This window comes from Oncorhynchus nerka, linkage group LG4 (genome assembly GCF_034236695.1).
Source record: "Oncorhynchus nerka isolate Pitt River linkage group LG4, Oner_Uvic_2.0, whole genome shotgun sequence".
NCBI classification, from domain to species: domain Eukaryota; kingdom Metazoa; phylum Chordata; class Actinopteri; order Salmoniformes; family Salmonidae; genus Oncorhynchus; species Oncorhynchus nerka.
In genome coordinates this window covers 30,066,474-30,079,612 of record NC_088399.1, presented here as the reverse complement: position 1 = coordinate 30,079,612, position 13,139 = coordinate 30,066,474, and the positions used below count along the sequence as shown (strand labels likewise).

The 13,139-nt window shown below is 41.8% G+C and overlaps 1 protein-coding gene across 1 annotated transcript in view; it reads right to left on the bottom strand.

Moving 5' to 3' along the window:
• Positions 1 to 11,214, bottom strand: part of LOC115121794 (neural proliferation differentiation and control protein 1-like) — a 33,843-nt gene extending 22,629 nt beyond the window's left edge. The window contains exon 1 of the mRNA XM_029650933.2: positions 10,856 to 11,214. Within this exon, the coding sequence (XP_029506793.1) occupies positions 10,856 to 10,955 (100 nt within the window). The 5' untranslated portion in view covers positions 10,956 to 11,214. The remainder of the gene's footprint in view (positions 1 to 10,855) is intronic.
• Between the last annotated feature and the right edge of the window lie 1,925 nt (positions 11,215 to 13,139).

Sequence of the window (13,139 nt, the reverse complement as noted above, 5' to 3'; positions counted from 1 at the left end):
CTTGCATACTATAGTATTTTTTCATGAAGGTAGGCCTAACTGTATTTGTTAAAGCTGACTGTCATTACGCATTATAGTCCTAGAAGGCCGGACAATTTCGCTTGGTTTACTGGGGGGTTTCAAAACTCAGTGCAAAAAAGTCCCTATCAGACCAAGCTGTTCCTATTTCCATGATTTAGGTTCAGTCTGGTGATTCAACCATGACCCTGAAAAGGCCTGATAAGAGTCTGTAGCAATGGCACTTTCTTGTTAAGTCCTTCAAATGTGTCAAAGAAGCAAAGATAGCCCTTGAGGCTCACACAGCACCTGTTTAAATACATTTACAGTGCAAGCACATACTCACAGTCACACATAATCTCACAACATGACTAAAAACGACAAGAAAGTGAAAGAATTTGTTCCTGAATATAGTGGCCTTTTCACAATTTTATTCCAACCTCATAGTGTGGAAATAAACAGTACCAGTCAGAAGGTTGGACACACCTACTCATTCAATAGTTATTTTTTAAATTAATTTTTTTACAATTTTCTACATTGTAGAATAACAGTAAAGACATCAGAACTAAAACTCAGCAAAAAAAAAAAAAGCCACCCTTTTTCCGGACCCTGTCTTTCAAAGATAATTCATACAAATCTAAATAACTTCACAGATCTTCATTGTAAAGGGTTTAGTAAAAATTAAGAAAAAACCTGGAGTGAATAGGTGTGTCCAAACTTTTGACTGGTTCTGTATATACTGTAAAACACAGGGAAATCAAGATTGATTGCACTGGGCCTTTAAACCTCAAATACGCCACTAGTTTTACATTTCCTGCGTAACTCACTCAAATGAGCAGAAACCATACAGCACAATATAAACAGTATTGAATTAAGAAACACCGGGAAACCAAGATTTTTACTGCACTGGGCCTTTAAACCTCAGATAGACCGCAAGTTTTACATTTCCTGCATAACTCACTCACTCAAATTAGTAGAAATCATACAGCACAATATAGACAGCATTGAATTAAGATGCAGTGGGTTGAGTCTGGTTAAATGTCTCTGGATCAATATTAGGCATTCCATTGCCAGCTACACTACGGTTTTCCCTTGGGCTGGCTGGGAGAAACTGGCTTGCTTCATCTGAGGCTTCAGAGTTGTCATGGCAACAAGTCCCTGCCTGACCAATTGTGTTGTGAAAAAACCCACCTTTCTTCCTCCTTGCCCATTAGTCCTATCAAACAACATTTGTTCAGGAGGATTGGAATCAGGAAAAGGAATCAAGGAAAACAGATCAATATTAACTCCTTTCTGAGTGCTACTTAAGAGATTTTGAAAGCCTTTTTTTCAAAGGAATCTTTCTGAGAGCAACACCCTCCACTGTATACTATAGACCATTTTAATTTATCTCTGCATCTATAGACTTGTACTACCATTAGTATACCTAATCTCGAAAAGGTATGACATTTATAGCTCACATTTGGCCAGGTTAATAATTATCTATGAGTTCTGGCTTATAGTTGAAACATCACATTGAAGCACTTACAATTTCAGAATACAGATGTAGGATCTTAATTTTATCACCCTGTAGCAGGAAAACTTTTCTGCAATACAGGATAATTAAAATTTGTAGTGTATTGTTTAAAGGCCCAGTGCAGTTAAAAATGAGATTTTATTGTGTTATATATATATATCTCCTCATTGAGGTTGGAATAATACTGTGAAATTGTGAAAATTATGATAATGTAGTGTAAGAGCTGTTTGAAAAGACCACCTAAAATGTCAACCTGTTTTGGTGATATTGAGTTTTGGCCTGCCTGGTGACATCACCTGGTGGTAAATTAGTTAACAGACCAATAAGAAAGAGTGCCAAAACTCTCAGTTGGATTGCTGAGTGAAGGAAAACAGCCAACAAGTGCTCAGCGTATGTGGAAATTCATTCAAGAGTGTTGGAAAAGCATTCCAGGTGAAGCTGGTTGAGAGAATGCCAAGAGGGTGCAAAGCTGCCAATAACAGTAATTAACTCAGACCACTCCCAGACAGACCTAGAACATTATTGTTTTTTGTTCTTTATGACCACCAAGCAATCACAGTAAGGTACTTACTTGTTACCCAGAAATGATTTGATGTTGAGATTAAATAAACAAAAACAGCTGCCTTGCTGTAGCAAACTGGCTAAAGTTAAGCGTAAGGTTTGCTGCCAGCTGCCATGTGGGTTCAAGACCAGGATTTGAGTAATTTCACTGCCAAGTTCCTCATTCCATCTTTTTACTGTAATCACATATTCTTCTGACCCCTCCTGAACCTGTAACTGATCTCAGAGCATAGAACAGCATGTGGCCACTTATAGTCCCTGTATGGAGTATACATAACTGAATCTTATAAAAAAGGTCAAAGCCCCAAGACGCACTTAAAAAAAACAGACATGGATAAGAGACCTGAAGAAGAGGAGTACATTATTGTCCATTTTCCTTTCCGAAATGTGTCTTATTTGGTTTCAAGCCAACCTCCTGAGAAACACGCACATACACTCAAGGGGTTGGAAGCCAGGGTCAGCCACAGTGCAGGGCCCCTGGAGAAGATTGCATTGTCCGTACTCTTCTAAAATACTCATAAGTATCTATCTAGGTTTCCATCGAACTGGGAACAGATTTTCATGCGTATAAAATATATATGCGCATTTTCCCACCAGATGTGTTTCAATCAAACTGACTTTTTGTGGGTAAAATGCTGTGCGTGATGACGTAGTGCACATCAAATACATGTTTAACCTTTGTAACGATTGTCCTTATGTTCAGTGGTGGAAAAAGTAAATAATTGTCATACTTGAGTAAAAGTAAAGATACATTAATAGAAAATGACTCAAGTAAAAGTCACCCAGTAAAATACTACTAGAGTAAAAGTAAAATTATTTGGTTTAAAATATACTTAAGTATCAAAAGTAACTGTAATTGATCAAATGTACTTAAGTAACAAAAGTAAAATGACAAGTAATTTCTAATTGCTTATATTAAGCAAACCAGACGTCAACATTTTCTTGTTTTTTAAATTTACGGATAGCCAGGGGCACACTCCAACCAAACCTCAGACATAATTTCAGAACGAAGCATTTGTTTAGTGAGTCCTCCAGATCAGAGGCAGTAGGGATGACCAGGGATGTTCTCTGTTTAGTGAGTCCTCCAGATCAGAGGCAGTAGGGATGACCAGGGATGTTCTCTGTTTAGTGAGTCCTCCAGGTCAGAGGCAGTAGGGATGACCAGGGATGTTATCTTCATAAGTGCGTGAAAGAAAACTAAAATAGTGCCGGAGCAGACGTTTTACGTGCCCACAACCGGTTGTGTTATTTTGTTAGTTTATCTGCGTTGTTTGTAACTTAGTTTTTTACTATTTTTGTACATAATGTTGCCGCTACCGTCTCTTATGACCGAAAATAACTTCTAGACATCAGGACTGTGATTACACACCACGGACTAGCAGAATCCTTTTTCTTCTTTCACAACTCTGACGAGCCTGAGGATATAGGGCTCCATCGGGAACAGGCCGCGACCCCAGTGATCTGCGTGAAGAGGAGGTGGAGAAAGAGAGGCAGGAGGGCAGGCTGCCTTCTGAGGAGTAGGAGGTGAGCGAATAAACCCCCACTCCCCTCAATTCCGCTCGCAAACATGCAATCTTTGGACAATAAAATGGATGCGTTATTGGTAAGATTAAACTACCAACGGGACATTAAAAACTAACATCTTATTCTTCACAGAGTCGTGGCTGAACAACGACAATCTCAACATACAACTGGCTGGTTATACGCTGTACCGGCAGGATAGAACAGCGGCTTCTGGTAAGACAAGGGGCGGCGTTCTATGCATTTTTGTAAACAACAGCTGGTGCACGATATCTAAGGAAGTCTTGAGCCATTGCTTGCCTGAGGTAGAGTTTCTCATGATAAGCTGCAGACCACATTACCTACCGAGAGATTGTGTCTATATTATTTGTAGCTGTTTACATACCACCACAGTCAGAGGCTGGCACCAAGATAGCATTGAATGAGCTGTATTCCGCCATAAGCAAACAAGAAAACACTCACCCAGAGGCAGCATGTCTAGTAGCTGGGGACTTTAATGCAGGGAAACTTCAATCAGTTTTACCTAATTTCTATCAATATGTTAAATGTGCAACCAGAGGGAAAATAACTCTGGACCACCTATTCTCCACACACAGAGATGCATACAAAGCTCTTCATTTGGCAAACGTGAGCATAATTCTATCCTCCCGATTCATGCTTACAAGCAAAAATTAAAGCAGGAAGCACCAGTGACTAGATCGATAAAAAAGTGGTCAGATGAAGCAGATGCTAAGCTACCGGACTGTTTTGCTAGCACAGACTGGAATATGTTCCGGAATTCCGCCAATGGCATTGAGGAGTACACCACATCTGTTGTTGGCTTCATCAATAAGTGCATCGATGACGTCGTCCCCACAGTGACAATACATACCCCAACCAGAAACCATGGATTACAGGCAGCATCCGCACTGAGCTAAAGCTGCCACTTTCAAGGAGCGTGACTAACTGAGAAGCATAAGAAATCCCGCTATGCCCTCCGACGAACCATCAAACAGGCAAAGCTTCAATACAGGACTAAGATCGAGTCGTACTACACCGGCTCTGATGCTCATTGGATGTGGCAGGACCTGCAAACTATTACAGACTACAAACGGAAGCACAGCCAAGAGCTGCCCAGTGACACGAGCCAACCAGATGAGGTAAACTACTTCTATGCTTGTGTGATCACGCTCTTCACAGCCGATGTGAGTAAGACCTTTAGACAGGTCAACATTCACAAGGCCGCAGGGCCAAACGAATTACCAGGACGTGTACTGCGAGCATGCACTGACCAACTAGCAAGTGTCTTCACTGACATTTTCAACCTCTCCCTGTCCGAGTCTGTAATATCAACATGTTTTAAGCAGACCACAGTAGTGCCTGTGCCCAAGAAAACTAAGGTTACCTGCCTAAATAAATACTGACCCGTAGCACTCACGTATGTAGCCATGAAGTGCTTTGAAAGGCTGGTCATGGCTCACATCAACACCATCATCCCAGAAAGACCCATCCTAGACCCACTCCAATTTGCATACCGCTCCAACAGATCCACAGATGATGCAGTCTATTGCACTCCACACTGCCCTTTCCCACCTGGACAGAAGGAACACCCATGTGAGAATGCTATTCATTGACTACAGCTCAGTGTTCAACACCATAGTGCCCTCAAAGCTCATCAATAAGCTAAGGAACCTGGGACTAAACACCTCCCTCTGCAACTGGATCCTGGAATTCCTGACGGGCCTCCACCAGGTAGTAAGGGTAGGTACTACACATCCGCCACACTGATCCTCAACACAGGGGCCCCTCAGGGGTGCGTGCTCAGCCCCCTCCTGTACTCCCTGTTCACTCATGACTGCATGGCCAGGCACGACTCCAACACCATCATTACATTTGCCGATGACACAACAGTGGTAGGCCTGATCACCGACAACGATGAAACAGTCTATAGGGAGGAGGTCAGAGACCTGGCCGTGTGGTGCCAGGACAACAACCTCTCCCTCAACGTGATCAAGACAAAGGAGATGATTGTGGACTACAGGAAAAAGGAGGACCGAGCACATCTCCAGTCTCATTGACGGGGCTGCAGTGGAGCAGGTTGAGAGCTTCAAGTTCCTTGGTGTCCACATCAACAACAAACTGTCATGATCCAAGCACACCATGACAGGCGTGAAGCGGGCACGGCAAAACCTATTCCTCCTCAGGAGACTGAAAAGATTTGGCATGGGTCCTCAGATCCTCAAAAGGTTCTACAGCTGCAACATCGAGAGCATCCTGACTGGTTGCATCACTGCCTGGTATGGCAACTGCCTGGCCTCCGACCGCAAAGCACTACAGAGGGTAGTGCGAACGGCCCAGTACATCACCGGGGCCAAGCTTCCTGCCATCCAGGACCTCTATACCAGGCGGTGTCAGAGGAAGGCCCTGAAATTGTCAAAGGCTCTAGCCACCCTAGTCATAGACTGCACTCTCTGCTACCACATGGCAAGCGGTACCATAGCACCAAGTCTAGGTCCAAGAGGCTTCTAAACAGCTTCTACCCCTAAACCATAAGACTCCTGAAGATCTAGTCAAATGGCTACCCAAACTATTCACATTGCGCCCCCCCCCACTCTGTTGTCATCTATGCATAGTCACTTTAATGAACTCTACCTGCATGCACATACTACCTCAACTAACCGGTGCCCCCGCACATTGACTCTGTACCGGCACCTCCCTGTATATATTGTTATTTTTTACTGCTCCTCTTTAATTACTTGTTACTTTTATCTCTTATTCTTATCCGTATTTTTTAAAACTGCACTATCGGTTAGGGGCTCGTAAGTAAACATTTCACTGTAAGGTTGTATCTGGCGCATGTGACTAATAAAATTGGATTTGAATTGGACCATTTTCCTGTCCTGCTAAGCATTCAAAATGTATTGAGTACTTGTAGGTGTCAGGGAAAATGTATGGAGTAAAAAGTACATTATTTTCTTTAGGAATGTAGTGGAGCAAAAGTAGTCAAAAATAAAAATAGTAAAGTACAGATACCAAACAAAACTACTTAAGTAGTACTTGAAAGTATTTTTTTCTTAAGTACTTTACACCACTGATTATGTCCTTGTCACCTAAGCTAAAGTTAGGCCCGATTATCAATAACCAGACAATGTTTATGAAACTGTTTATGAGAGGCACATGTATTTATTGAATATAATGTGGGATTAGGGATGTATTTCGATGTCTTGATTGTTGATCACCTGCAAATGAGAGGAGACTTGTGTGAGAGTTGGTGGTCGCATGCCGTCAATGGGTTTGTGCGCGCAAAACCTAGTTGTGCATCGCCCACTATATAACTTAATGCTCATGTATTTATGACTAGGAAGTACAACTGTGATGTAATCATGTTTGAAGATGAAATCATGAGCGTTCAGCTTAAATGTAGATTCTTAACTTGTTATCCTCGTTTATTGAAGAGAGTTCCGGTTATTTCCTGGTCTGAGAATTGACAGCCAAAAGGTGCTCGGGCGAGCACAGTTAATGAATGGTACTGCGGTAGTAGCTTATCCCGGGGGATGTACATGTTTATATCCCAGGTTGTATTTATGCTTAAATCAAGTGGAGCAGCTTTATTGACATGTGTGCTTTGTTGAAAACATATAGTGTATGTTTATGAACGTATTAACATGTTGTATTGAATTTCCTGCATTGTTAATGTTAATTGATCATGATGTGATACAGTTCATCCTATTGGCTGATACCCACAATGTATGTGTATCTAAACCCTGTCATTTTCATTGTTTGGGATTGGACAGGGAACTGGTTGGCAAGCTGCTGGGTTACAGTACATTTGGGGCCTGGGTTTTGTTTGAAGCGCTCTATTAGGTTCAGTTTGTATTCCTGTTGCAACATCCAGTTGGTTATTTTCGTATGTAAATATTTGTAGAGTTCCCTGGCTATCTTCACTTTTGCTAATAAAAGCCTCACTTGGGGCAAGAAAAGTAAAGAACGGCTGTTTCCGCCTCACTGTTAAAAATTGATCAGAATGGTCAATCTCACAGCCTTAAAGGAGAATTTAGGTTTTCTTCAACCAAATCTCAATTTATGGAAATGGGGTGTTAGACATTTTTTTTTGTTGCAATTTCACTTGTTTTTGAGAAACTTACCCCAAATACGTCCTTTTAGAAATGGACAACATACAATATACAAAATTACAAAACATATTAAGAAAAATAAATGTATCAACATAGAGGTATCCAATCATTACTCTGAACTGATCAAGGGGGACCAGAACATCTCATATCAGAGAGCTCTGGAAGTTGTTCCACATAACGGGCACAAAAAACTAAAAGCAACTTTGCCCAACTGTGTGGAGTCCGAAGGGGCCTCCAGTGTTATCCAAGCCTGGTTGTGGTACGTTTCTCAAAAACAAGTCAAATCGTAAAGAAAACGTGTCTGGACACTTCTATAACATTCCATTTACATATTATTATTTTTTTAGATTTAGTTGTAAAAAAAAAAGCTAAATTCTCATTAAAGTTTCCATGTACCGAATTAAAAGCAAACTTTCCCTATCTGGTTTCGGCACATGTTCTCTAGACAACAGTTTGCTGACAAAGTGGACAGGGTAGGTTATATGATGAATTATAAATAAGAGCAATATCATTTTTATTTGATAATTGCCAGCCAAGCGTCGATCATCATGTCACCAGCATTCATATAAAACCCTCAATAGTTATAGAACATTTGCATTAGGCTCATCACCGTCCATCCCTTAACCACCATGAAGTTCATCATAACTTATTTCATCTACCTATAAATGCATAACGCTTTTCCACGTCATGGTAGTACAATGTATAGCAGATCACTGCGTGACTCCAAGTTTACTTCAACATGACGGTTTATGATATAAATATTTGAACATGAGAGTTCCCACCGCCATTGTTGCATAACTGATTATACCGACACAAAAAGATCCCACCATGTCGAATGAGCAACTTGTCTGTTGACATTTCTGAAATTGTACCAACACTTCATGTTTCCACCAAACCTGTCATGGTCTTTTTTTCATACAGCATGACTTTACTGGGATAAAACCTTCAATGGAAACATGGTTAGAGAGAGAAAGAAAGAGAGAGAGAGAGAGAGACACCCCTTCAGTAGTGCAAGCCAGTGGTCTACGTGGGCCTGTCACAGTGTCAGTTCAGACCCTTAACTATTTCCATCTGCTCTCTCTGCCTGGCCCCAAAGGTGCTGCAAAATCTGGACAGTATCTGGGTCACAAAAGTGTGTGTGCGTGTTATTTGTGACTAGCAATAACAGTTAAACGAATTACTTCCTCTAACACAAGCAAGCCTCCAGGCGACTGATCACTGAATAGTGACAAGATTGCCAGAGAACCACACAAAGGCACTGCCTTTGCAATGACAAACCTGACATTTGAAAGTAAAACACTGATGACAACAGGGAGAATCAGCTAAAAGTAGGGCCTGAGAGAGAATATGCTTGTTGTGTGGTGTTGTTCATCAACAGAAGCCAGTTGAATAAGACAGCCGGCATTTTTACAGTGGAGAAGCTCTCAGAACACAAAAGTGGTGCCAATGCAAATACAGGTTGATTTATATGATGCATTTCCATCCCTGGCTGTCATTCTCTTTGACAGTACTCGGCTTACATAACATGAACATGTCAGCAATTCAACAGCCTGCTTATAGTCAATCAGGATGATGATACAGCCATAACAACACCTAATGGTAAACATTGTCCGAATGCCTGAAGCCTTACTTGGAAACTTCAACAAGCAGTACAGACCAACATACAGGAGGTCTGTGTGCACATGTATTGTAGATATACATTGCACACATCCCACCATTTTGGGATTATACTGTATATGCCGGAGTTACACTACACTAAAGAGTGTATGAGTGTGTTTGAGTTATTGTGTGGAACTACATGAGTGTATAAGATTTAAAGAGTGGATGCATGCCACTGCTAATGGAGGGATGTGTGTGATTAGTCCAGCAAGATAAAGAGATTGTGTGTGTTAGTGTCCAGCTTTTGTGTTGCTCATAGGGCCTCCGTGTGAATAGCTCTCTCGTCACCAGTCAGTCAGTTCCTCTCATCATCAGGTAATATTCATTCTCCAATTCATCCTTTTCAACCTCATCTGTCTCTTATAAAAAGGTGATTTACTTTATGTCAGTAAAATAAGGCCTACATGTTCAATATTTTCATGGAAATTACAGTTAAATTCCATTTGATTAATTTGATTATATTTACTAAATTAAGTGTCTCCCCCCAATTACAATCTGCAATATAGGCTAAGACTACACAATTTTATTTTACCTTTATTTTACTAGGCAAGTCAGTTAAGAACAAATTCTTATTTTCAATGACGGCCTAGGAACAGTGGGTTAACTGCCTGTTCAGGGGTAGAACGACCTTTCGATTACTAGTCCAACTCTCTAACCACTAGGCTACCCTGCCGCCCCAATGATTTACTTAAAATGTATACATAGTTATATGAATTACATCAAATAATATAGACCACATCCATTTTTTATTTATTTAACCCTTATTTAACTAGGCAAGTCAGTTAAGAACAAACTCTTATTTACAAAGATGGTCGGCCAAACCTGGACGAAGCTGGGCCAATAGTGCGCCATACTATGGAACTCCCAAACACGGCCGTTTGTGACACAGCCTGGAATCGAACAAGGGTCTGTAGTGACGCCTCTAGCACTGAGATGCAGTGCCTTAGACCGCTGCGTCACTCGGGAATCCCATTTGCTAGGGAATAGAACTGCGGAAACGCTTTGAGAAATTTAAATGACGAGTTAGGGAATTTGTGGGGAATTCTTGAGAATGTATTTTTCTCGATCCCTTTTGCTAGTTTGCGCAGAGACATATCTAGATTTAGTAAACCAGACTAAAAGCAGACTGTTGTCTTGGTAGAGAGCAGCAGCATCCTGTTGCATATCAGATGTCACAACTCTTAGTGAAGCAAAATGTTACCGTCACGCACTAAGTAGTAAAGTACAGTGAGCGTTAAACACAATTAATTGATTCAACTCACAATTAGAAATAAACATTTACATTTCAGTGCCCTTTGGACAATTTTCTCCATAAAATGACCAAGTAATGTCATGTTTTTAATGTTATGTTTGTTGTTTTTTAAATTGGATGCGGGCTGTTTTTAAAATGTGAAGACATTAATAGGGCATAGGCTAATCATAATTTTATACGGGACAAAACAAAATATAAATCCGTTTAATTTGTCCTAGAAGTAAACTATATGCTTACCTGGCATGCTGGCACTGACAGTGGTGAGAATGAAACATAGGAGAACCACGGACAGGAGCGAGGGCCGGGGTTGTCGTTCGATCCGCTTCGAAAGCAGCATCCTTGAAAATGCTTCTTTAGGAAAAGAAAGCCAGAAACGGGTACATGGGGTTTGTCATCATTCCCCCCACTCGATTTCCGAATCCGTGCCAAGTGGTTTCCGTAACAAGTAACTCGCCGAATGCACCGATACCGAGCGAGGTCCTACAATGCTTGTGGACAGTCCGGTTCACGGTCTCTGCGCCACTTTACATTAATCCGTGGCAGTGCTAAAAATAGCGGTGCGCTCGTTGAAAAGTGGGGAGGCTGGGAATTCAGCATACACAGAGAGGCGAGATTAGATGGAGGGGCACGGGTGAACCGTGGAGGTAGGCTACGTCAAATCTTGGTGTCGGCGTCATGACGCGTTTACAAAACAGGCTTGGGCACTTTGACAGACAGCGCAGGCAGGTAAGCGATCGCCAGGTGTGTGTCTTGTGTAGCCTGTGGTCTGACCAAAGATGGGGTATTCCTTTGTCTCTGGTTTGACCACTACCAGTCACACAAAAACGTAGGCTAACTATTTTTTTTCCTTTTCGTTTCACTTCACCAATGTAAATCACTGTACACTGTAAATTATATACTCTGGGAACCATATATACAGCAAAGTATGAGGATACATACAGCCTTATCAGAATTAGGAGGGAAAATATTTACAAAGCTTCCTGATGCATATTTGTTGGTAAGATATGCAATGTAAAGTCCATGTTTATGCCAGAGACAAAGTGTAGGCCTAAGCAGCTCCTTTGAGTTTCCACTATTACCCTGTTATTACCCCTTTATTTAACAAGTCAATTAACGTGCTATCGCAATATCAATATAACCCAACCTCTCTATTTTCTGAGAAAATAACATTGTTAATAACAATAGCCTATTTTTGTGCTATAAAAGTGTTGACTGATGTCCGGGTTGGAGCAAGCCGGTCGCATCCGCGCTTCGGTCTGCAGGTTGTATAACTTTTTCATTACATTTCATTACATTTCATTATAGTACAACGGTCTGATTTGTCTAATCTTAGCAATTTCTTCTTAGCTAGCTACATAGTCGTCGTTGTATCAAAGATAATTGCGTAATTATCGTATTTCGTCGTCTCCTATCTGCCCAACACGTTCACCGTCTACCGTAGCACTGTAGTAACTATCACACTCAACTGAACGACTTGATTAGTGTAGTGTTAGCTAGCTACATAGTTGTCTTTGCTGTCTTCGTATCCAAGATAATTGTGTAGTTTAGAGTGTGTAGTCTTAGAGTGATTATCTTAATTCACCGAGGTTAGCTAGCCAGCTATTTTGTCGTCCTTAACGTAGGAGACACTCCTAGCTAGCCAATAGCCAGCCAACGTCTACTGAATAGAACTTTCGCATTCCGGTCGCATTCCGCTTCGCTCCACAGGTAGTATCACATTTTCATTTCATTTCATTACAGTCCCAACGGTGTGATTTGTTTGATCGTAGCTAGCTACATAGCTAGCTACATAGCCGTCTTTGTTTCAAAGATAATTGTGTAGTCTAGAGCGATTTTCTAGGTTAGCTAGCCAGATATTGTCGTTCTCCTAACGCAACGTAACGTAACCAACACTGCTAGCTAGCCAGCTAGCTCCCGAAAAGCAGCATTGTAGAAACTTCACACTCAACGGTACGACTTGATTAGGGTAGTGTCAACAACGCAGCTAGCCTACCCCAGCAGTACTGTATCATTTTAATCATTTTAGTCAATTAGATTCTTGCTACGTAAGCTTAACTTTCTGAACATTCGAGACGTGTAGTCCACTTGTCATTCCAATCTCCTCTGCATTAGCGTAGCCTCTTCTCTAGCCTGTCAACTATGTGTCTGTCTATCCCTGTTCTCTCCTCTCTGCACAGACCATACAAACGCTCCACACCGCATGGCCGCGCCACCCTAATCTGGTGGTCCCAGCGCACGACCCACGTGGAGTTCCAGGTCTCCGGTAGCCTCTGGAACTGCCGATCTGCGGCCAACAAGGCAGAGTTCATCTCAGCCTATGCCTCCTCCAGTCCCTCGACTTCTTGGCTCTGACGGAAACATGGATCACCACAGACAACACCGCTACTCCTACTGCTCTCTCTTCGTCCGCCCACGTGCTCTCGCACACCCCGAGAGCTTCTGGTCAGCGGGGTGGTGGCACCGGGATCCTCATCTCTCCCAAGTGGTCATTCTCTCTTTCTCCCCTTACCCATCTGTCTAT